Source organism: Macaca nemestrina, chromosome 2, assembly GCF_043159975.1.
Source record: "Macaca nemestrina isolate mMacNem1 chromosome 2, mMacNem.hap1, whole genome shotgun sequence".
Lineage (NCBI taxonomy): Eukaryota > Metazoa > Chordata > Mammalia > Primates > Cercopithecidae > Macaca > Macaca nemestrina.
Genome location: NC_092126.1, coordinates 156,008,756 through 156,033,737, shown reverse-complemented (window position 1 = coordinate 156,033,737; position 24,982 = coordinate 156,008,756). Strand labels below are relative to the sequence as shown.

At 48.9% G+C, this 24,982-nt stretch overlaps 1 protein-coding gene and 1 long non-coding RNA gene across 3 annotated transcripts in view; one reads left to right on the top strand and one right to left on the bottom strand.

The window, feature by feature from the left end:
* Positions 1-4,982, top strand: part of LOC105477804 (kelch repeat and BTB domain containing 12) — an 80,586-nt gene extending 75,604 nt beyond the window's left edge. Inside the window, exon 5 of one of the 2 annotated variants that reach the window (XM_011734597.3) lies at positions 55-4,982. In XM_011734597.3, coding sequence (XP_011732899.1) covers positions 55-236 — 182 coding nt within the window. In that variant the 3' untranslated portion in view covers positions 237-4,982. The remainder of the gene's footprint in view (positions 1-54) is intronic. The other variant, XM_011734595.3, reaches the window with a different exon arrangement.
* LOC139362029 (uncharacterized) overlaps positions 1-24,781 on the bottom strand; it is a 58,737-nt gene extending 33,956 nt beyond the window's left edge. Inside the window, exons 1-3 of the long non-coding RNA XR_011620276.1 lie at positions 24,635-24,781; positions 24,505-24,543; positions 23,431-23,500 (exon numbers count right to left, since the gene is read on the bottom strand). This is a non-coding gene — a long non-coding RNA (uncharacterized lncRNA). The remainder of the gene's footprint in view (positions 1-23,430; positions 23,501-24,504; positions 24,544-24,634) is intronic.
* Between the last annotated feature and the right edge of the window lie 201 nt (positions 24,782-24,982).

Here is a 24,982-nt window from a genome sequence, read left to right as displayed (position 1 = left end):
TCTGAATTTAATACCCACATAAGATTTTTGTCTTCCCACTTTGCTGTTTTTCAGATCGCCATGAGGTTATCTCCAAAGAAATACTGGAACTGGACCCATGGGAAAACCAGTGGAATGTTGTAGCCATCAACGTCCTCATGCATGACAGCTATGATGTCTGCCTAGTGGCCAGGATGAATCCCCGAGACCTCATCCCCCCGCCTTCAGATTTGGTGGAAGAAGGCAATGAGCACTGAGGTGACCTTGCTGGAGGACCTCCCGCTGTGTCTGCAGACAAGGCCTTCAGAACGGAGAGGGCCCACAGCATCTCTGTCATGCCAGTCATATGCACTGCATGCGTAGTGGCCTGTGTGTGAAGAAGCAGTGTGTGCTGGGCACTGGGCAGGGAGCATGGGGAGTCTCCCTTCAGGGACTTCCCAGTCTGATAGGGTAAATGAGACACTACAAGGAAGAGGTGACCATGGCCACAGGAGGGGCACAGGGCCACAGGAGGGCAACAGATGGAGGCTCTCACTCTGCTGGGGACTCACAAACAGCATTGCCAAGGAGTAGACCTTTGACTGGGGCCCCAAAAGGATGAGCAGGAAGCAGTCCCATGGGGGCAGTCGATGATGAGTTCATGGCAACAGCCGAGCAAGGGCCCAGATATGGAAAGCTCGTACCTGTCTGCAGCACCCTGGCTGGGCCAGATTGCCTGGGACACAGGGTTTGCGGTCAAGGCTGGAAAAATAAGTTGTAGCTAGATGACCAATGCCTGAAAGAATGAGGAGTGGGACCTGGTCTGTAAGCCAGGGAATTGTCTCAAAATAGTGAGTTAAGGGAGACTTCTCTCTGTGCTCTGTTCCAGCTTCAGTCTTATAAACACTGGCCATTCTCCTTCAGAATCTCCTTCTACTGAAGCAACGCCACCCAGCCCAGCGCTAGCTGTGCTACCAGCCCCTAACAGCCGAGACACTCAAGCCAGACCACAGTGGCCAGAGAATCCTGCCCTGGGCTGACTCTGTCCGGGACGGGAATGTGGGGTTTTCTGTCCACTCCAGGTGGAGCCTGGTCCTCTCCGGGGCTGGCAGGGGGTATCCTGGAGTGGGCTTACCCAGGCTGCCTTTGTCCACCTCTCAGACACATACGACCTTCTGTAGGGTAGTCCTGGCTGAACAGGACTGTCCCAAGCCACCCAAGCCAGGGACAGAGCAGGCTCTGGCTGAGGACAGGGGAAGTAGCATCTCCTCCAGCTGCTGCCACCCCTGTGGCCCGGCCTGTGCAATAAAGATGGAGCCACCCACTTCAGCCCACAATTGAGCATAATCAGAAGACCGTCACTCCCAAAATATATGTTAGAAACGACATTTAAATGACACATGGGAAGTCCGTCTATCTTACTTCCCATCTCTAATTCTGGAAGCACAGTGGAGTCAATGAGTGCATCTTCATAGCTGTTCTTCAGCAACTTCTCCAAAAAGTTTCACATTGTACAAGGCTCTTTTGGAAGCAGGAGTGGTCACTAAATTCAGAGGGAGACAAACCCTAAGTAGAGACAGCTTTGTTTGGTGCTGAGCTGTGTGACTGTGATGACCGCTAGCCTGTGCCCCCAGGTTCCAGCTGCCCACCAGGCAGGACGAGCAGGTCTTGCCAAAACTGGAGGCTGTTGGAAACCTATTTCTGCCACCAAGGAGAGGGACCAGGAGACCCAGCGTAGGTTGGCCCCAAGTAGGCTCGACTCTGGGAGGGTGGGGGCCCCGCCTTTCTCTTCGCACTTGTGCCCCACGTGCACTCACAGTACCTGGCATGTGGGTGACATTTTGGATGGCCAGCATGGGGCAGTGTTTCTCAGCCAGAGGGCCTGGGCCCCGAGCATGTCCAGGAATCTGAGTTAAAGTGAGCTTACTCTTTCCCCAGCGGATGGTCATGATTGATCTGTGCGTTCTTTTTCTTGATACAAAGATGTTCCTCCTAGCTGCTGTGTTGGCTGTTGGCGCCCAGGGTTGAGGATGGCCTCCGCAGGGCCTCCACTTCCCTGCATTCCTCTTCACAGAGTCACTGGACCTACTCCACCTGCTAGAACAGTCCAGAAAGCTGCCGCATCTCCCTGGCTCGAGGAGGCCTTGTTGGCACATCATGGCACATCTCCTAGATGTTCAAGATCTGGGCTCCAGCCCCAGCTCTGCTAGTTAGCTAACCATGTGAACTCGGGCAAGATGACCTTTCTAAAGCCTCATTTCCCTCATATGCAGAGTTGAAGGAAAATATTAATACATACTTTATAGGGTTGGTGTGAGGATTGAGTAAGTGCTGAGCAAAGTGTCTGTGAAATCCTGAAATAATAAGCATGTTTTAGCTGCTATTATTATCATCACTGTCATTATCATTGCAGTCAGCACTTCCCAAAGTAAGGTGCCCAAAACAGACTCAGTGCTTTAGTGCAGTCCCTTGGGATTTAGGGGCAGATGTGCATATGGCTTGAGATGGTTCGTTCGTTCGTTCTTTCTTTCTTTCTTTCTTTCTTTCTTTCTTTTTTTTTTTTTTTTTTTTTTTTTTTTTTTTGATGGAGTCTCTCTGTCACCAGGCTGGAGTGCAGTAGCACGATCTCGGCCCACTGCAACTTCCACCTGCTGGGTTCAAGTGATTCTCCTGCCTCAACCTCCAAAGTAGCTGGGACTACGGGCACCCACCACCACGCCCAGCTAATTTTTATATTTTTAGTAGAGACAGGGTTTCACCATGTTGACCAGGATGGTCTCGATCTCTTGACCTCGTGATCTGCCTGCCTCGACCTCCCAAAGTGCTGGGATTACAGGTGTGAGCCCCTGCGCCCGGCTGAGATGGTTCTTAATTTCCCATACCCTGTTGCTTGGCTCCTCCAGTTGGTGGCTGAGAGTCAAGCAAGGGTTTACTCGGATCTGAGGCCCCTAATGTCCTCAATGGACACATTCAGAGCCCTGCGGCAGCTCAGCAGAGACACCTGAGGGTCACACTGGGTGAGACCATCACCCGCCTGTGGGAGGCAAGATAAATGGGTAAACACCATTCCTGTCGAATGCGAGGTCTGGGCAGAGTGGAGCTTTCCAGAGAGTGCTGAGGGAGGACCGAGAAGGGGCATGACCTCTGCTGGAGCCAGGATCGCAGTGACCAGGAGCTGGCTTAGCACTGAAGGGAGGCAGGCATCCAGGGCAGGATTTCTCAAACTTCTTCTGAGGAATCCCTGAGGTTGAAACTGGTGCTTCACAGATTTCAGATATCTGATCTTGATTTTTCTTTGATTCCATACAAGAGATTGCTTGCCTGGGTTAGTGCCTATTTTAAGTTCTTGGTGCTTCTTGTCTGACTTCTGTATTTGCAATTAAAAACAACATGACCCTCCCCACCTGCAGCCAGATACCGTTAGAAATTCAACTTTGAAATATATTCCCATCACTCCTGTTTTCACTTTAATAGAAGGCTGTTGCAGTACCGCACGATGGGCTCTTATAAAACTTCTACTATCTGCTAATTCTTATCTTTGTGACAGGATTGTTTGACACTGAGCAAGGAAACACAATAAGGAAGTAATTGGGATGCTAGGCTGGCAGAAGCCTGCAGCTGTCAACCCAGTGTGTTCAACACGGTGGCATTGTTCTCCCTGACTTCATAATGAGCAAATGCTTCACATTTGAACTTACAGAATAAATTTTTACTAATAAAAGATCACTTTCATTTTGTTTTTCACATTGCAGTTCCAGGAGATGCTGAGGGTCCCTTGAGTTGGGGAGTGGCAGCCAGGGGACAAGCAGCAGCAGGCCCGGGGCAGGGCCGCGAGATGGCTAGGGCAGCAGGGGCATCCCCAGGGTGCTGCACAAGAGGGCAGCCAGGAAACTGGGGAGAGGCTGGGCACAGTGGCTCACGCCTGTAATCCCAACACTTTGGGACGCCTAGGCAGACGGATCACCTGAGGTCAGGAGTTCGAGACCAGCCTGACCAACATGATGAAACCCTGTCTCTAGTAAAAATACAAAAATTAGCCGGGTGTGGTCGTGCACACCTGTAATCCCAGCTACTTGGAAGGCTGAGGCAGAAGAATCACTTGAACCCAGGAGGCAGAGGTTGCAGTGAGCTGAGACCCCACCATTGCACTCCAGCAACAGGAATAAAAACTCCATCTAAAAAAAAAAAATCAAAAAGGTAGACACCATTCACAAAAGACCTGGAGGCCACACCAAGAGTTGGGTCTTTACACCCCAGCAACACGGTCTCAGGCAAGGAAGTCTTCTAAGAACATCATCCACAGCCCAGAGCCACTGAGCAGGGTGGAGCAGGCCCGGCAGCCTGGCGAGACGTGTACTGGGGGCCAAGGTAGGGGGAGGCTGGGCAAACCTGGGCAGTGAGATCAGAACAACAGTGTGGGTTGGGTGCAGCCCAGGATGGAGGATGTCTGTGTTTGCTGTCAGATTCAGAGAGCAGGGACAGGCCAGAATTTTGTTCAGAAAAGAATGGCCAGTCAGCCAAAATCAAAGACCAGAAAATCTTTCAGGGAGTACCCTATTGACAAGGGGACCTGCCTCTCCATCAGTGTTCCTAAAACAGAGCCACTACCCAGTGGCTTCGGCTGTTCACCCTTGGCCCACCCAGGGCACCAAGAGACAGGAGAGGAGGCCCTGGGGTGTAGAGTCCTGTCACCCACTTTGTCTACCTAGCAGACAGTCAAGTGTGTCCCTGTTCTTCCTCATTTACAGACACAAGGACCCTGACCCAGTTTACGTGCCCAGCACAACCCAGGCATAACAATAAACGTAACAATCCCATTCCTTTACCAGGGGTTAGTTAGACATGGCCATGTGGCACAATCCCGGCCAAAGAGACATAAAGGCAAGTTTGCAGAGGGGCTAGGGAAAGTTTCTCTCACCTTTGAAAGCGATGTTGAGGAATAGGCTATTTGCTGCTTAGCAAGTCAGCCTGCCCCCTGCACCTGCAGCCACCGCCCTGCAGTAGTAACAGAGGTGGCTGGAGACGGCTGCAGGTGATCCACAGAGGGGGACAGGCCCTGCAGCATCCGGGGCCTTGGTGATGTAATTGAACCACTAAACCAACCAGGTGGGAGGCTTTTTGCCAGGTGCTAATTGTTACAATAAATGTTTCTTATTGTTCAGGCCACCTGGAGTTACTTGTAGCCCAGCATTTCCTAAGTAGTACTCCAACCTTCCCCCACAATGCCACCTTCTCTTAGGATGGCATTTGTTACCCCTGCCAAAGAGGAGGCTGGGATGTCAAGTGACAAGGTTGTCATTCACTGCAGTAGGGTAGCTTCTTCAGGGCTACTGAAAGCTGATGGTTTATGAACCTGAGTCACTTCTTAGCTACTTATCCAGTATTGCTTTTTCTCTCAGATCTTCAACATATTTGTTTGTTTACTACAAGTCCCACCCGACACTCATTTTGGTAAACGTCTTATTGGAACACAGCCATGCTCATTCATTTCTGCATCATCCATGGCTGCTTTCTGTATTGTCTATGGCCATTTGCAGAGAAAGCTTGCCAACTTCTGGTGTATTCCATCAAATTTTCTTTTGATGGAAGAAAAATACTGTATTAAGGGAGTATATGTACTATAAAGGAATATATATGCATATTTCTTTATGATAATTACACATGCATATACACACACACACACACACAAGACATGGTTCTAACTTATTCTTTCACAAACAATATCTCTTAAAGACAGTGCTCTATATGGGAGCGTGTGGATCTGCCAGTTTCTAACACCTGCACAGTATTCCATCATGGGTGTAGCAGAATTTTGTTAACAAGTCACCAAGAGCTGGAAATTCTTGTTGTTTCCCATAGCTGTTGCTTTGGTGGGCCACAGGCGTAGGGGTGTCTGACCATCCCCTCTTTTGCTAGGGGTTGGCAGTTGTTTAGAAGGTGACCTTTACAGTGTACTTAGGTTTTCTGTGGGTGCTCAGGAGCACCAGAGACAGCCCTGGGAGGCTCCCGTTGTGCTGTGAGTGGCTTCAAGCCACTTGGAGGCACTTGGGCTTATTGAGAGATGTGGCAGGTGGTAGCCAAGTGAGGAGGCAGGCCAGCCTCACACGAAGCCTGGTCTCCACTGCAGAGAGGAGCCCAGGGAGGGAGTGGACGGCCAGCCTGGAGAGGAGAGCTTGGAAGCCACACTCGCCCTGCAGCACTGAGACACTCAGGAGCCCATGATCCTCTACCAGCCGTGAAGCAGCTGAGAATCTCACAGCCCGAAACGCAACCGAAGCCTCCAGCTCCATGGCCAGACATGGGTGGAGGCAGAGGGAAGACCCACAGCCAGCCCGCAGTGTGCCTGCAGCCTCGTGTCCGCCCTCTTTCGGCCACGGGCCTGCAGGGCGCCCGGCATCCTCAGGATGAAGCGTCTGAGGGCTGAGCCATGATGAGGGTGGCCCCGGAATGGCAGGGAGCAAAGTGTCCCCAAGGCTGGGAACCAGCAGGCCCAGCTCCAGGGGCAGGCCTCTCCTTCCCCCTTCTCCAGCTCTGCGGAGCATGTGCTGGTGCTGATCAGGACTCCCAGAACAAAGCAGGAGGCCACCTCGCCATGGAGGATGGTCTGGGGGAGGACAGTCATGGCGATGACCTCAAGGCACTGGTCACACACTCAGCATTTTCTGAGCCCTTTTCAGCACCAGCACCGCACTGGGCAGGGAGGTGAAAGATGAGACACAAGGCCCTGCTCTGATCCTGCTCACTTTCTGCAGGAGAGGGAATGTGCAGACACAGAGGTTACACAGCAGACAGAAGGCCACACTGTCCTCACTTGTGTTCACTTCCTGCCACCACCAGAATACATGACCACAAATTTAGTGGCTGAAAACAAATTTATGTTCTTGAAGTTCTGTAGTTCAGAAGCCCAAAATAGATCTCTGTGAGTCAAAATCAAGGTGTCCACAGGGCCGCGTTCCCTCTGGAAGCTCTAAAAAGAATCCACTTCCTTGCCTTTTTCAACCACTGGAATCCGCCGCCATTTCATGGCTTGTGGCCTGTCCTCCACCTTCCAGGCCAGCAGCTGAGCCACCCAGCTTTGCTTTTTCATCACACCTTCTTCTCTGACCCCTCTTCCACTTTTCAGGACCCTGGGGTTACACTGGGCCTGTCTGGACAGCCCGGGATGCTCTCTCTGATCAGCAGCCCCAGCCCCCCTGCTGTGTGATGCCACCCACTTGGGAGGTTCTGGCTTCTGTGGACCTTTTAGGGGAAACATTATTTTGCCTACCACAACCCCCAAATCCCCATAAAGTGCGGTCATCACAGATGTGCACATGCAGCGTCTATAGGAGTTCACATACACACCAAGTTTGGGAACCCAGCGAGGAGGGAAAGAGGAGCACACACACAGATGCCTGGTCCTTAGAGCACACTGCCCTGGGACCTCCGTGACCAGCAAGGGCATGCTGAGAGGTTTTGGGAGATCCTCTGCTCCGTGAAGGAGCTGGAGGAAGCACGCAGGCCTGGGGCTGGCGGCGGCCCTCTTCCAGCCGCAGATGAAGCTCACAACATGGAAGGAAAATAGCAGAGCAAGAGGAACTCAGGCCACTGACGATATCACTGTGCCCCTGAATGAAACCAGGCCCGAAGCCTGCTGTACCTCTGGCCCTCCCAGGTTTCGAGCCAACACATCACATTCCCTTGTGGGTAGGTTTGTTGTTTCTTACATCCCAAGATATCTTGAGGATGGTGCAAAAAGTGGGATGTTATAGGCAGGATGCAGGGAGCAGGGTGGAGGGTGCCCCAAGGCCACACTCCAGGCTGAGAAGCTGGCATCCAGGCTCTGTGACTGTGCTGTCATGGGCTGAGCTGTGTTCATTGCACCTGGGACGAGGCCCACTGCAGATGGAGGCTTAACATTCAAAAGGGCCTGTTGAGAAAGACTCCTGATGTTGGAGCGTGAGGCTGCCTCATGGGGCCTTATTGTCTGTCTCACGGGACCTCCAATAAGGCCCTATGGAGCAGAAAGAAGCTACTTTGAAAGTGGTCCATTAGAAAACAGGAAGGAAAAAAAAATATGCTTACTAGGAGATGCCTTTCCTGGGAAGGCTACCCAGGATCTCTCTGGTATTATTTTTGATAACTGCATGAGAATCTACAACTATTTTAATTTTTTAAAAAAATTAATTTTTAGAAGGAGAGTGAGAGATGCCCCTTCTACCTACAGACTATAGTAAAACAGCTCCCGGCCCCTTCTACCTACAGACTATAGTAAAAACAGACCCTTGACCCCTTCGGGATTCTGGCAGGAACATGTTAACTAAGATCACGTAGCCTGGGCCCTTGGGTTCCTAACCTGGCTCCACTCTTTCCTTATGTGACCTTGGGGAACTTAGACACCCTGCTCCTCACTTTTCCCATCTACAAAAAGGGAATAATGATGGTACTACCTAATAGGGTTATTATGATAATTAAATGAGATAATACATGTTACATCTTAAAACGGTGCTTAGCATAGTAAGTGCCCAAGAATGTCAGGTCACGATAGTGGCCGTCATAATTTAAAGGTCTGGAAAAGTAGAAACAAAAATGGGGGGGCTCCACAGGAGATAATATTGCAGCCCCAGATAAGTCTTACCCTCCAAGAAGATATTTCCTCCCTAAAACAAACAAAAATGAATTATGAAAAAGAATAGAGAAAAATAACTACCAGAAATGTTTTAACATGAGAGCCACAATAAAAGTTTCAATGGAAGAATAGGAAAATAAAGTGCAAGAAAATGGCCCAGAAAGTGAAAAGACAAGACCAGAGAGAGAGAAAAGACTTAGAGAATCAACCCAGGAGACCAACAGCCAGCACTTGGGAGTCTAAAAAGAGGACAGAGACCAAAAGAAAGGAAAAGGCCCAGGAGAAGGCAGGCAGGCTTTCCGCAGGACTCACCTCTCACAGCAAGTGTGCAGTAGCCCACACGCGGCTCCTCATGGGAGATTTCAGAACTTCCAGATGAAGTGAAAGCCCTAATACTGTTGGGTGGGTAGAGTGGGTAACGTTTAAAGGGATGAGAACTGGACCGTGGTGCAGTGACTCAGGCCTGTAATCCCAGCACTTTGGGAGGCCAACGTGGGAGGATCACTTGAGGCCAGGAGTTTGAGACAAGCCTGGGCAATATAGTGAGACCCCATCTCAACCAAAAAATTAAAAATTAACCAGCTGTGGTGTCACATGTCTGCAATCCCAGCTTCTCAGGAGGCTGAGGCAGGAGGATCGCTTAAGCCCAGGACTTTGAGATTATAGTGCACTATGATCGTGCCACTGCACTCCAGCATGAACAACAGAGCTAGACCTTGTCAAAATAAAGTTAATTTAATTAACAAATTAAATTAAGTGATGAGAACTGGAGTGGCATCAGGTGCTCAAAAGCTAACACTCCCAGCACTTCCGAAGGTAGAGGCAGGAGAAATGGTTGAGCCCAGGAGTTCAAGACCAGCCTGGGCAAGATGACAAAAACTCCAACTCTAAAAAGAAAAACAAAATTAGCCAGGAACAGTGGCACATGTGCCTGTAGTCCCAGCTACCTGGGAGGCTAAGGTAGGAGTATCCCCTGAGCCCAGGAGTTTGAGGCTGCAGTGAGCTGTGATCACACCACTGCACTCCAGCACCTGGGTGAAAAAGCAAGATCCTGACTCTATTTAAAAAAAAAAAAAAAAAAAAAAGCTAACACATCCTGGAGATTAAGGAAATAAACCTTTAAAATTCTGTGGGAAATTCGTTTTCCAACTATATTCTTATTCCCAGTCTTACCATTCAACAAGAAAGAGAACATAGCAAAGTCATTTTTAGACATGCAAAAATTAGAAAACATTTTGTTCCAGTTGTCTATTGTTGTGTAACAAACTACACCCAAACTTAGCAGCAACCCTTTTATCACATCTTATGATTTCGTGAGCCAGGAACCCTGATATGGCTCATCCTGGTGATTTATCTGTTCTCTATGGCATCGACGGAGGTCCTCGGTGGCTTTCAGGCCTAGCATCCCTCACAGGTCTGGTAAGTTGGGAGGATAGCTAGAAGGCTGGACCCAGCTGGGACACTATGACCTCTCCAATACGGCAGGTTCAACTGGAACTCTATGGTTCTCCTGCATGGCTGGCTCAACTGGGACCCCATGGCCTCTCCAACATTACAAGCTTAACTGGAACTCCAAAGTCTCTCCACCATGGTGAGCTCAGCTGGAACCCCTGGCTTTCCAACATGGTGGGCTTAACTGCCACCCCATGGCTCTTTAACCTGGTGAGCTCAACTGGGTCCCTGTGTGGCCCTCCAATATGACAGATACACAGGTCCAAGAGTAAGTGTTCCAGCAAGAAAGGCAGAAGTAGCATGGCCTTGCATGACCCACCCTCAGAAGTCTCTTAATGTTACTTCCACCGTACTTTATTAGTTGAAGCAGTCACAAGTTTCAGACTCAAGAGGAAGGACACAGACCCACCTCTCAATGACAGAAGAACGCACAAATATGCAGCCATGTTTCAAACCTGCCACGTCTACCATTCATGTGCTTCTTAAGAGGTTCCTTGAGGATGTGCTCAAGCAGAATAAGGTAGTAAACCAAGGAAAAGGAAGACATGGACCAGGAAACATGGATCCTACTAGTGGATCCTACTAGGACAGTCTTGGGAAGTCCCAGGCTGACCAACTCACTGTGGGCCAGAGAGCACCCACTCCGGGTGGGAGAAAGAGAAAGAACTCCAAGAAGGAGTTCAATACAAAAGCAAAAACAAAAACAGTTAGAGGCTAGACGGGTTATTGATGAATGAAAGAAGATGGGAAAGGAATTAAGCATGTAAATAGAGAGAATTCTGCAGTGAAAACATGAGGCAAATTATGACTATAATAAAAAAAAATACGGGGTAGGGTCAGGCACGGTGGCTCATACCTGTAATCCCAGCAGTTTGGGAGGCCAAAGTGGGCAGATCATTTGAGCTCAGGAATTTGAGACCAGCCTGGGCAACATGGGGAAACCAGGTCTCTACAAAAAATACAAAAATCAGCTGAGCATGGTGGTGCACACCCATAGTGCCAGCAACTTGGGAGGCTAAGGTGGGAGAATCACTTGAGCCCAGGAAGTCAAGGCTGCAGTGAGCCATGATTGCACCACTGCAATCCAGCCTGGGTGACAGAGTGAGAGCTTGTCTCAAAAAAAAAAAAATGGGAGTAAACAAATGGAAGTGCACCACTTGGGTCTGCAATGAATATTTACATAGCCATAATATCTAAGCACCATATAACTCTTAAAAAAAATTAACTCTTTGGAGAGGGTGGAGGAGGAGAGGGGTGTAAAGAAAGAAATCTTCAGCCAACCAACCTGTAATACCCGAGATCAACAAACCAAGACAGAGCAACATAAACCTGTTGTCTAGAAACACGGTTAACCAAACAACAACAACAACAACAACAAACCCAGCTGAACATTTCACTCGGCTGCCTCTGAGGAACGGGCCTGGACAGAGGCTGGGGCAGGGGCTACTTGTGTAATTATCAGCTTTTTGGAATTTTTGCACGCATGTACTGATTTGTAAAATGCTAAGTGTTTGACATTTAAAATGTGTTAAAACAAAGGGGTGTCTAAAGGGTCTCGTTGGTTCCTTAGCATAATAGATTCTCTGGGCCAGAGAGTACCTTAAAGATGCTCTCCTGGGAGGTCGCCAGCCTCACCAGCATCAGGGGACTGGACAGAGACTTCGGCGTGAGACCACTGGAGCTAACAAGGAGCCCATCTCTGCAATGCTGATGGCAGCTGAACCCACAGTGTGTCCTGATCAACCCCTGATGTTTGTTCAGATGGCCCCACATGGCTAGGAAGACCAAAGGTCAGAGAAAAAGGAGTGTAATTAATTAGCCATGAAGTGACCTATTGATCAGATGCTTGCTGCCTGTGGGACAGATAGCCAGATCAGGCTGAGCCATCATTCACTCTGAAAGCAGGAGTCTGGTCCCTAAGCCTTGGGCCGCTTCTCTCCTGGCTTTGCTGCCTGCATAACCTGGCCAGTTCACTGTCACTTTTGGTCAGGGAGTGGGTGTGAGTTACCCCCATCTGTCCTGGGGCCCCAGGGTTGGCTGTTCCCAGAAAGCCTGATTTATTCTGCTGAGATGTAAAGCTTCCATTCCCTTGTATTTAAAGCCTGCAACTGACCTGGCCCCCAGAAGCCATTTTCCTCCATAGCTTCAAATGTCACTGCCAGTTCATTTGACAATATTTGTTGCCTCTTCTCAGCACGGGGCTGGCACAGGGGTCCCAGGGGGGCTCAGGATTGCCCCCAAGCTGGGGAAACAGGCATGGTCTTGATCATTTAGGCCCTGCTATCTGCCCCGAGATAGAGGAGCTGAAAGGGCAGGGGCTGAAATGGCAGAGGCTGGGCTGGGGGTGGGAGACAGGCCCTCTCAGACGCCATGGGTGCAGTAGGAATTGGCAAAACCTCTGGGGGACAATATGACAACAGTATACACTTTAAACACCCATACCCTTTGCCCAGCAGGTGTTTCTGTAAAAGCATCCTACAGACAGACTCCCACGGGCACACAAAGGCATCACCAAAACATGCCAGCAATGTCTGGAAACAAGCTTAGTGCCCATCCACAAATGATGCCATAGCTGTGCCATGCATACCCTGCAGGAACTAAAACAGACAAGGCTGATGGGTAGAGCTGTGGAACTCACTCCAGAATAAGCTGTTAAGTCTGGTAAACAGGATGAGGAGGTGTCTGTACAGGAAACTACCATTTGTGTAAAAAGGTAGGAGATATATGTGCAAATGAGCTTTTGTATGCACAGAACCTTCTAGAATAACACACAAGAAACAAGACACTGATAGATACAGACAGGGGTGGGAAGGTGGTTTACTTCTCAGTGTACATCCACTTGAACTGTCTGGCCTTTTAACGTGCACATAAAATTTTTAAAAAATAAGTGTTGGTGAGGATGTGGAGAAATTGGAACCCTTGTGCACTGCCAGTAGGAATGTAAAATGCTGCGGCCACTGTGGAAACTAGTTTGGCGGTTCCTCAAAAACTTAAATTAGTATTACCATATGTTCCAGCAATTCCACTTTGGGTGTATTCCCAAAAGAATTGAAAGCAGAGACTCAAACAGATTTGTACACCAGTATTCATAGCTGCACTATTTACAGCAGTCAAAAGGGAGAAGCCACCAAGCCTCCACCTCCATCAACAAAATGCGCCTGTCCCTGCAATGGAATATGATTCAACCTTAAAAGGGAATGAAATTCTGACACATACTACAACATGGATGAAACTTAAGCTAGATACAAAAGGACAGATATTATATGATTCTACTTGTATGAAGTACGCAGAGTAGTCAAATTCAGAGAGATAGAAAGCAAATGGTGGGTGTCAGGGGCTGGGGAGGAGGAATGGGGAGCTGTTGTTTAATGGACATGGGGTTTGCAAGATGAAAAGACTTCTGTGGATGGACAGTGGTGTGGCTGCACAACAATGTGAACATATTTAATGCCACTGAATTATGTATTTCAAATAGTTAAGACGGTAAATGTTATGTTTTGTGTATTTTACTGCAGTAAAAAGTCTTTCGCTGATACATTTCCTGAGCAATTCTGGAGGCCAGCTAGGAGCTCCGCTCCAGGGTAGCCTCCCGCCTGAGGCAGCCCAGTCTCCATGGCAGAAGGATGGCCTCCTTCTTCCCCCAAAGCCAAGACTCATGATTCTGGGAACCCATAGCTTCCACCACAGAAAAGCCGCTGCTCCCTCCGTGAGGCCTAAGACCTGGCCACTTACATATTTGCAGTGGAGTCCTCTGTTGTCCCTGAAGCAAGCCAGGGACAGCAGCTGTTGAGGACAAGCCACTGCCTGTACAACTGCAGAGCTGAGCACTATTCTGTCCCTCAGCACCCAGGAGTGCTGCCATGACCGGTGAGCCAGACAGGCATTGGCTCCCTGCTGACCCCATAGGCTTGCTGTGTCTGCACTCAACTGAGTCAGCACTCTTAACAGAGGCAACCGACACATCGGTGCATGTCAGCTTCTGCTCATCAGCCACTGGGGATCCGGAAGGGAAGAGGAGGCCCAGGCAGAGGGCAGAGATGGAGATCTGGTGTCTTTGTTCTGTAGATGGCAAATGCCTCTTATCTAAGCAGGATTCTGGAGTTGCCACATGTGTGGGCTCATGCCGCCATCACAGTTGCCCACGTAAGATTGGGGTAATTATTCCCATTTTACAAATGGAGAGACCAGGGTTTAGAAGGACGAGGTTGTCTGCCCAAGTGCACCAGCCGTGACTTCACAATCCCAGTCTTCCCGGTCACCTGGATGTCTTCCCAACATGCATTACTGAGCCAAAAGTGGCTAGAAAACCTGCAAATGTGGTTTTCATTATCTCCCTTCTTAACTGAAGAGGTCCTTGAACCCTGTTTCAGCCTGGAGGTGACCACTGAACCGAGAAGGCTTCCTTCTCTGGGTCTTGAACAAGCTCCAAAGAAAAGGTCACCCAACCCCCAACCCCATGTGAATGGGCGGTTGATCTGCCAGGAGTCAAGGCTGTCCCCATACGGAAGCCTTCTGGGACAGTAACTGGCAGAGCCTTCTAGGACCCCAGATTCCTAAGGTTGGCTGTGGAAGCTGTCCTAGGGGCCCAGGAGGGAGAGTGCAGCTCTAAAGGCGGGCTGCCCGTGACACCTGTCTGTGTGTCCCTGCCACCACCTCATTGCAGGCCCTTCCCGGGCCACTTTCTTGTCTCTAAATGAAGAAAAACAACATCTCATCTCATCCTTAAAATGACTCCACTTTAAGGATTATGGTGTAGATTAAAAAAAAACAAAAAAACAAAAACAGCAATGTAGACTGGGCACAGGGGTTCACGCCTATAATCCCAGCATTTTGGGAGGCCAAGAGAGGCAGATCACCTGAGGTCAGGAGTTCAAGACCAGCCTGGCCAACATGGCAAAACCCCATCTCTTCTAAAAATATAAAAATTAGCCAGGCGTGGTGGTACATACCTGTAATCCCAGCTATTCCAGAGGCTGAGACAGGAGAATCACTTGAACCTGGGAGGCGGAAGTTGCAGTGAGCCGAGATTGCACCACTGCACTCCAACCTGAGTGACACAGCAAGACTTTGTCTCAAGAAAATAAATAAATAAATAAATGTATATGAAATGCCTTACAATTGGGAGTAAAATATTCAAATTTTAGGAATCTTAATGATGTAAAACATCATATTAACAGATTGAAAAAAACATGATCATTTCAATAGATAGCAAAAAGAGATTTTGAGAAATTCAGCATACATTCTCAATTTTTAAAACTCTTAATAAAATAGAAAAACATGGATTCTTCCTTAGCATGATTTTAAAAACTTATATATTTAAAGGGCTTCCACCTCCAGCCATGTGAGAATATCTGTACTAGACTGGCCCTCCTGCTGTAAACACTAGAAACTGCACAAATTATTTGAAACAATTGTTTTTAGACATTGGACAACAGGCACAGTCTCTGGACTGTGATCCCTGAAAGAAGGGAAGCAAACAGAATGGTCCAATGGCCGCCCCAGCTCTCTGCCTCAGTGCAGGTGCTAGGAGCCCAAGCACAGCAAGGACTGGCACCGGGGAAGGTGACGAGCTGGGGTCTGCAGGACAGAGCACAGAAGGGAAGACACAGAATGGGCAGACATGGAGCTGCCCGTTCTGCACAGGGGTCTGCCTGGGTCTGTTGCTGAATGCTAAGCTGTGTGTGCATAGGGCAAATTCTGCCAAGCTGGACAAAGAACTGCTAGGAACTTAAGCTGAAAACTTCCCATGGATCGTGCAGGGTTAGGAGACAAGCCAGAGAGGAAAGGCCACTCTCAATCCACTGTATTGGAGACAAAAAAAGAGCCTTGAAAGGGCCAACCTGATTCACAAGAAATGTAATGCCTGCCAGAACCAAGCCCAGCCATGTGTAAAGAAAAACAAGGGCATGTAGCACTCACCACAATGGCCATTCAAAAATAACCAGATGTCCAAAGGAGCAGGAAAGTGTGTGCCACTACCAGGAGAAAAACCAGTCTGTAGAAACAGACTTAGGAATGCACAAATGATGGCATTAGGAAACAAGGACTTTAGAACAGCTATTGGCCAAGTGCAGTGGCTCAGACCTGTAATCCTAGCACTTTGGAGGGCTGAAACAGGAGGATCACTTGAGGCTAGGAATTTGAGACCAGCCTGGGCAACAGAGCAAGACCCTATCTCTACAAAAAAAATTTAAAAATTGGCCAGACGCAGTGGCTCACACCTGTAATCCCAGCACTTTTAGAGGCTGATGCAGGTGGATCACGAGGTCAAGAGATCGAGACCATCCTGGCCAACATGGTGAAACCCCATCTCTACTAAAAATACAAAAGTTAGCTGGGCATGGTGGTGTGTGCCTGTAATCCCAGCTACTCAGGAGGCTGAGGCAGGAGAATTGCTTGAACCCAGGAGGTGAAGGTTGCAGTGAGCCGAGATCTCACCACTGCACTCCAGCCTGGCGATAGAGCAAGACTCCGTCTCAAAAAAAAAAAAAAAAAAAAAATTAAAAAAATTAGCCAGGAGTGATGGCATGTGGTTGTAGTCCCAGCTCCTTGGGGATCTGAGGTGGGAGGATTGCTTGAGCCCAGGAGATTGAGGCTGCAGTGAGCCATGATCATGCCACTACATTCCAACCTGGGTGACAGAGTAATACCTTGTCTCAAAAACTAATAATAGCCGGGTGCGGTGGCTCACACCTGTAATCCCAGCACCTTGGGAGGCCGAGGCAGGTGGATCACATGGTCAGGAGATGAAGACCATCCTGGCTAACGCAGTGAAACCCTGTCTCTACTAAAAAAATACAAAAAATTAGCCAGGCGTGTTGGCGGGCACCTGTAGTCCTACCTCCTCGGGAGGCTGAGGCAGGAGAATGGCACGAACCTGGGAGACGGAGCTTGTAGTGAGCCAAGATTGTACCACTGCACTCCAGCCTGGGCAACAGAGTGAGACTCCGTCTCAAAAAATAACAATAATAATAATAATAAAATAAGAAGCTATTATACATATGCTCAATATGCTCAAGAATTTAAAGAAAAACATGAACATAATGAGGAGAAATATGGAAAATATAATCAAGAACCTAATGGAATTTCTAGAGGTGAAACATACAATACCTGCAATGAGAAATGTATTGACTGAGATTAACAGTGTATCACACGCTGACAAAGGAAAGATCAATGAACCTGAAAACAATGCAACAGAAACTGAACTGAAGCACTGGGAGAAAAAAGCTGAAATAAAATGAACAGAACTGTAAATGTTACCTGTGAGATACTATCAAACGATACATGTATCACTAGGGTACCAGGAAGGAGACAAGAAACATATTAGAAGACAATCTTCTAAATTTGATGAAAATCATAGATGCGGAGTTCCAGGGAGCTCAAGGACCCCGTCTGAGAAGCAGGAAGCTTTGCCGCTCAGCATCCCCTCCTGGAAGAACTTGCCTAGAGGCTGTGGGGAGTGCAGGCTGCAGAACGCCCTCAGCCACCAGCTCCTCCCGGTCCCTCATCTGCAGAGAGAGCCACGGGCTAAAGGCCACACCTTCCCAGGCAGCCTGCATCAGATGACTGAGCAGGCAGAGAATGTAAAGATCTGGCCATTTCAGCTCAGCGCAGAACATGCTGATGGAAGGCCTTGCTCTGGAGTCCCCACCAGATGGGCAGAGGTGGGCAGGCCTGACTGAGGTTGAACTCCACTGCCAAGCCTGCTTCTGCCTCCTCCAGTCACAAGTTTGAAACACCTAGTGCCCCAGACTCCACTCCTCCATCTGCCTCCAGGGAAGCCAGCCTGAGACAACTAGCAAAGGCACATCCTAATGAAATGGCTGAGAATGCAGGGTAAAGGGAAACAGAAGCAAGAATGGCCATGTCCTCAAAAACTCTGCAGGCCAGGAGACAATGAAACAGCATCTGCAAGAAAAAGCCGGGGGTCTACCAATCTATATCCTGCAACCACAGAAGACAAAATAGAGACTTTCCCAAACAAACCAAAGCTAGAGATTTTGCCAGCGGCAGACCTGCAATACTGGAAATGTTGATGGGAGTTCTTCACACCAAAGGCGAATGATACTGGATGAAAAGCCTGGAACTACAGGAGAGAATGAAGAGTTTGGGAAACAGAAAATGCATCATTCATATGAAAATCTTTTTCTCGGGCCGGGCGCGGTGGCTCAAGCCTGTAATCCCAGCACTTTGGGAGGCCAAGACGGGTGGATCACGAGGTCAGGAGATCGAGACCATCCTGGCTAACACGGTGAAACCCCGTTTCTACTAAAAAATACAAAAAACTAGCCGGGCGAGGTGGCGGGCGTCTGTAGTCCCAGCTACTCGGGAGGCTGAGGCAGGAGAATGGCGTAAACCCGGGAGGCGGAGCTTGCAGTGAGCTGAGATTCAGCCACAGCACTTCAGCCTGGGCGACAGACTGAGACTCCATCTCAAAAAAGAAGAAAATCTTTTTCTCATTTTGAATCTCTTTGGAACATAATCGGCTATGGAAGGTAAAACTGTTAACAATTTGTTGTTGGGGGCCAGGTGCGGTGGCTCACGCCTGTAATCCCAGCACTTTGGGAGGCCAAAGAGTTCAGGAGTTCGAGACCAGCCTGACCAACATGGTAAAACCCCATCTCTACTAAAAATACAAAAATTAGCCAGGCGTGGTGGCACGTGCCTGTAATCCCAGCTGGTTGGGAGGCTGAGGCAGGAGAATCTCTTGAACCCGAGAGGTGGAGTTTGCAGTGAACTGAGATCATGCCACTGTACTCCAGCCTGGGCGACAGAGTGAGACTCTGTCTCAAAAAACAGCAGGATGGCAGATGTAAATACAGACATAAGGATACCTGCATTCAGTATAAATAATTGAGGCACTTGGAAAATCAGATATCAGACTGGACAAAAAAAGCAAGACTTACCTGTATGCTCTCTACCAGAAACTTACTTTAAATATAAAAACACAAATAAACTACAAAAAGATAGAAAAGATATATCATGCAAGCACTAGTCATGTTTTCAAAAGCTGGAGTGCCTATATTCTTACCAAAGTAGACTTCAGGGCAAATATTACCAGGGATAGAGATGTTTCCTAATGATAAAGGTGTGAAGACATCATAATCCTAAATGTGCATCTACCTAATCACAAAGCTTCAAAATGCATGAAACAAAAACTGACAAACCCACAATTCTCATGCGTGATCCTCATGCAGAATTTAAAGGAAAAACAGGCAAATCCACAATTCTCATGCATGATTCCCACACTCCTTTGCAAATAAGGACACAGAAGATTTGAACACAGTCAGCCAATTTAACCATCTCATGCTTAACAATGGCAGAATGTCCATTCTTCTCAGCGCACATACAGCCACCATCAAAATAAACCATACACTGGACCACAAAACAAGTTCCATAAATGTTAAACGTTAAAAACAGGCAGAGTATGTTCTCTAACTAAAACACAGTTTAAAAAGAAATCAATTTAACAGTTAGATATCTTTTAAATCCCTGACAATTGGAAATTGAACAAAGCACTTTTAATTCCCCATGGGTCAAAGAAGAGATCATAGGAGAAATTAGAAATATTTTTAACTCTGTGAAAATAAAAACATAGCCTATCAAATTCATGAGAAGCAGCTAAATCAGTATTTAGAGTGAACTTTACAAGTTTAAATACTTATATCGTGGCAGGGTGCGGTGGCTCACACCTATAATCCCAGCACCTTGGGAGGTCGAGGCGGTTGGATCACAAGTCCAGGAGTTTGAGATCAGCCTGGCCAACAGGGTGAAACCCCTTCTCTACTAAAAATACAAAAGTTAGCCAGGCATGGCAGCACATGCCTGCAACCCCAGGCTAAGGCAGGAGAATCACTTGAAACCAGGAGACAGAGGCTGCAGTGAACTGAGATCATGACACTGAACTCCAGCGTGGGCAACAGAGCGAGATTCCGTCTCAAAATAAATAAATGCTTATATTAGAAAAGGGCCAGAAATTAGTGAAACCAGTTAATAAATTTAGAAAGATCATAAAATACAAGATCTATCTACAAAGAAATGTATTTTTGTAAACTGGAAATGACCCATTGGTAAATGAAATTTAAAACTTATAGCCCTTAGGTGGAATCAAAAACACAAAAAATAATAAGGGATAAATTTAACAACAGAGTAAGAACTATTCACTGAAAACTGCAAAGTATTACTGAGAGTGATTTCTAAGGGCCTAAATAGAGAGACACACCATGTTCATGGACTGGAATGCTTGAACATGGGTGGGTGCGGGCAAAACAGTACTGGCCGAGGATGATGACTTTAGGGGCCAGATGCTGGGTACACGCATTATACAGTCCCTCTACTTCTATGTACATTTGAAAATTTCAGTAGAATAAAAGGAGCATAAAATATAGCCTCCACATCACATTAGGCACCTTCCCCTCCTCGTAAGCACTCTCTACAGCTGCATAGACCGCCTCGTGGATTCGTGTGGTTCTTGGAATCCGGCCACATTCAGAGAGGTGGGGGGCAGGGTGGTTGGGGATTGAGGTTCTTAGGCAGGCAACTCACCCTCTCTGTGCCTCGACTTCCTCATCTGTGACACAGAGCTGCCTCCTAGGGTTGTTGTGAGGACTCAAAAGGTCCTACACTAGAGCGCCTGGGCTGGCTCCTGGAGAGGGGAGCTGACAGTGCATTCCGGCATGCTACCGTCGTCACCACCATCGCCCTCGTCATGGTCATCCTCAAGCTTGTTGTTTCGCTGGTTTCTGGTTTTCTGCACTTGCAAGTAACACCACAGCAAACTTCTTTATGTTTAAAGCTTTGCCTCCAATTCTGATGCTTTTCTTAGCCTAAATCCTAAAACACTGGATTTCTCAAGCAAAGGGCAGTTAGGCACCCACAGCAGGCAAGAACAGGTGCTGGACCAGAGCCCGAGTGCCAGGACTGAATACACACGGCTGCTGCCGGAGGGCCAGCCTGCCCTCTATCCAGCCCCCTCCTGGGGTCAGCGCCACCTCGAAACCAGGCAGTGGCGATGGATGGACAGAGATAGGCCTAGGAGACACTTAGGCCTGGGATCAGAGATGCAGGTGCCACAGGGGCCGAGCCGAGAAGGCAGTGCTGCATGCTCAGAGCAGCCTTGGCACGCCTGCGGCTGAGGTTCATGCAGCAGCAATTGCGCTACATGAAACGCTACATGAAACGCCTGGGGCAGGCGTTGTTTCATTTGATCTTCAGAACTCTAAGAGGCCGTTCTAACAACAGTTCCAAGTCACAAGTGAGGAGATGGAGGCACAGAGAGATCACGTCCCTTGCTAGTCATTGCTGTAGCCGGGCTTCAAACTCCGGGATCGGAGTCCTGACCCACCACGCTATGCCACGCCCATATGTTCATTGGAAACCATGGCTAGGTCTGTCCCAGAAGGTCCCATTTCCAGGTTTCTGACCCCAAGATGGGATTGCCCAAGGCAAACATTCCCATTTATTATTATTATTATTATTATTTTAGACAGAGTCTCACTCTGCCCCCTAGGTTGGAGTGCAGTGGCGCAATCTCCACTCACTGCAACCTCCGCCTCCTGGGTTCAAGCGATTCTCCTGCCTCAACCTCCCGAGTAGCTGGGATCACAGGCGCCCACCACCATGCCCGGCTAATTTTTGTATTTTTAATAGAGACAGGGTTTTACCATGTTGGCCAGGCTGATCTCGAACTTTTAATCTCAAGTGATCCGCCTGCCTCAGCCTCCCAAAGTGCTGGGATTACAGGCATGAGCCACCCCGCCTGGCCAAACATTCCAATTTTTAAGTGTTAACAATGAATTCTTACAAATTTAATACCACACAGCCCTCTTGCCACATTTGGCCCATGGGGCATCAGTTTGTAACCCTTGGAAGATGAAGCGAGGGAGAGGAAGGAAGTGCAGGCTCCTTCCCAGGGAGGGGGGACACAGAAAAAGGGGTAGGACGCCCCATTTTTTTGCATTTCTGTACACTAAGCAAACCTAGAAAGGAATGAGGCATCCCCTGTTACTGGGTCAGGAAACAAGGATCACAAACGCCAGAAAAAAGAAAAAAAAAAAACACCTGGGCACAGCCTGGGCTTTCTGCCCTCTGGCAGTGGGGGTTGGGGTTGAAAGGCAGAGGACTGATGCTGTCACTGTGATTCCCAGGTGCACTGAGGGGAGGGGCACCTCCTGGCGACCCTCCAAGAAGCAGCCCACCCAAATTGCTGCCTGCTGCAAGGGCCAAATGCTGGGACCAGAGGGACTGGAGCCTTTTGCATCGGGCTTTACCCTTTAACACAACAAAACAGAGCCCAGCCTGCTGAGGAGTGTTACACACCTGCTGAGAAACCCAGCCATGCCTGGCTCTCCTCTCAGGCAGACACAGTCCCCAGCCCTTGCTGTACACACGATGTCAGCCTTGGGGCCATCGAGCCTCTGTGATAAATACAAGTGGAAGAAAGGAGCTGAGGGCACCTCATCACCAGCTGGGAGGCAGGCGGGAGGAGAGGCCCCCAGGCAGCTCAGCTGATGGCAGCTCAGGACAAAGTCTCGGCATCACCCTGACCCTCCTTCCCAGGCACTCCACCTCCTTTTCTGCCACCGCCCGCCCCCTGGGCACTTGGAAGAGGGGGTTGGGAAGCCCTCTTTGGGATGGAGCTGGGTGGGCAGGGAGCTTGCAAAAGGGCCGGGGAGGAGGTGGGAGGGGCTGAGGGAGGAATGAACGGGGTTGTGGCCCCTCAGGGAGCTCCGGATGGGTCCTGAGCCAGGACCAGCCCTGACCTCTGGGGGAAGCCTGCCAACAGCAGGGCAACAAACCTTCCTTGAAGGGGGCGCCAGGTGGAGCATCCCCAAGGCCCGTTCAAAGCCAGGCCCCGGCTACCTTTGTCTGTTGCCTGGGCCATGGCAGGGGCCTCCCACCTTCCCTGGTTTCCCACACTGCAGCCAGAAGGAATCTTGGACAGTGCAGCAGGTCCCAGGGCTCTGGCTCCCAGAGGCCGAGGTCCCTAAGGAGGTGTGTGAGGCCCTCAGCACTCTGGCCCCACCTGACCCCACTCTCTGGATTCCTCTCATTGCTCTTCCGCCGCCATGCGCAGCTTAGCTGTTCTTTCTCTAGAACCTTCTTCCCCCAGACATCCCAATGCCAGTTCCTGCACCTCTTCCAAGTCCTTCCCCCTTCTCGGGGCCATTCCTCACGGGTGTGCCCAGGATTCAACGCTGCAGGTCCTCTCCCTCCCGCTGGTGTATACTTCTCCATAGCAGGGTCCATCCCCTGCCCACACAGTGACTGCCTTCCAGAGTGCCCGGTAGCTATTTCAGGCTGTTCCTAGCAGTTTCCCTGGGGAAGGAGGGCCCAGACCTGCCCAGCCTCTGGCTGGGTCCCTGCTCCCTGCCTGTCGAAGCTCCACCCACGGATCCTGTGATCAGTCTCACCGGGCTCCTCATGGAGCGGAGTTCTCACGCAGTGCTGTCCAGGAAAGCCGAATCCCAGCCACGTCTGCGACTTTAAAGTATGCAGTAGCCACATTTTTAAAAGTAAAAGGAAATGAGTGCAATTAATTTATATTAATTATAGTTAATTTACATACTTATATCTTATAAATAATATACTTTATCTGACTCAATATAACCAAAATATTGTCATTTGAACCCATAACCAATATAAATATATAAGCATATAATAAATACGTAAAATATATAAATATGATGGGATATCATGCATTCTCTTTTTCATACTAAGTCCCTGAAATCCAGTGTGTATTTTACACTCACAGCACATCTCACTTCAGATGAACCACATCTCAAGAGCTCAGTCCCCTGTGAACCAACACTCACATTGTCCCCAGTTCCCCGCTAAACAATGCAGCAGTGACATGTTCACACATGCCTCCTGGAAGACTAGGATGTGAATTTGTTTCTCTCCTGGGTACGTCTCCAGGGCAGTGGTGGCTGGCTCAGACTTAATTGGCCATGGCTTGCCAGCTCCCTCTGTAGGACGGCTGCACTGGCCACACTCGCCCTCAGGACATATGGGTCCCACTGGCTCCACACCCTTCCACTTTCTGCATTACCCACCTTTCTAATGTTTGTCAATAGGATGGCTGTAAAATGACACCTCCTTGTTATTTTGATTTGCATTTCTCTAATTGCTAATGAGTTTGGGCTGAGCTACCTTTGAAAGAATTTGTCCAGCCTAAATGAGCATCAATAACAGATTAGCTAAACAAGTCACGTTGTCCTAGTTCACAGACTATTGTAGACCTGTTAAAAAGAATGGAACAAGGCTGGGTGCGGTGGCTCACGCCTGTCACCCCAGTGCTTTGGGAAGCCAAGACGGGCAGATGACTTGAGCCCAGGAGTCCACAACCAGCCTGGGCAAGGGCGAAACCTCGTCTCTACAAAAATACAAAAACTAGCCCAGTACGGTGACACGTGCCTGTAGTTCCAGCTACTTGGGAGACCAAGGCAGGACCACACCCAGTACCACCCGCTCTGCCAGGCACTCACTGTGTGACCTTGGTCCTCCCTGTGCCTCAGTTTCTTCCTCTGCAAAACAAAAAAGGGATGAGGAGAGTGTCTCACAGATTGTTGTGGAGAAGATGCATTTGGAGATGCACAGAGAGCAGCATCCAGTCACCTGCGTGCCCCAGCTCGGCTCCGACACCAGCACTCGCTCCTCTTTGCCACACACCTTTGCTGTGCATCTACCGAATTCCAGGCACAGATCCAGAGTCTCTCGGAACACAGAGGTGAAGTGCAAAGAAAAATAATCATCATCATATGATTATTAACCCCAGAGAAAAGAAAATGCTACATAGGAGAGGGAAGGTAACCACAGATTACCACATGGCGCAGCTGTGCCTTGTGTTTACACTGGTTTATGATAATATAAACTCTGAGCCAGAATTAATAACTAAAAGGAGAGAGGGACCAGGACAAGGGAGGGCCAAGAACAAACTATCCTCAGGAAGCAGAGGCCCTCCAT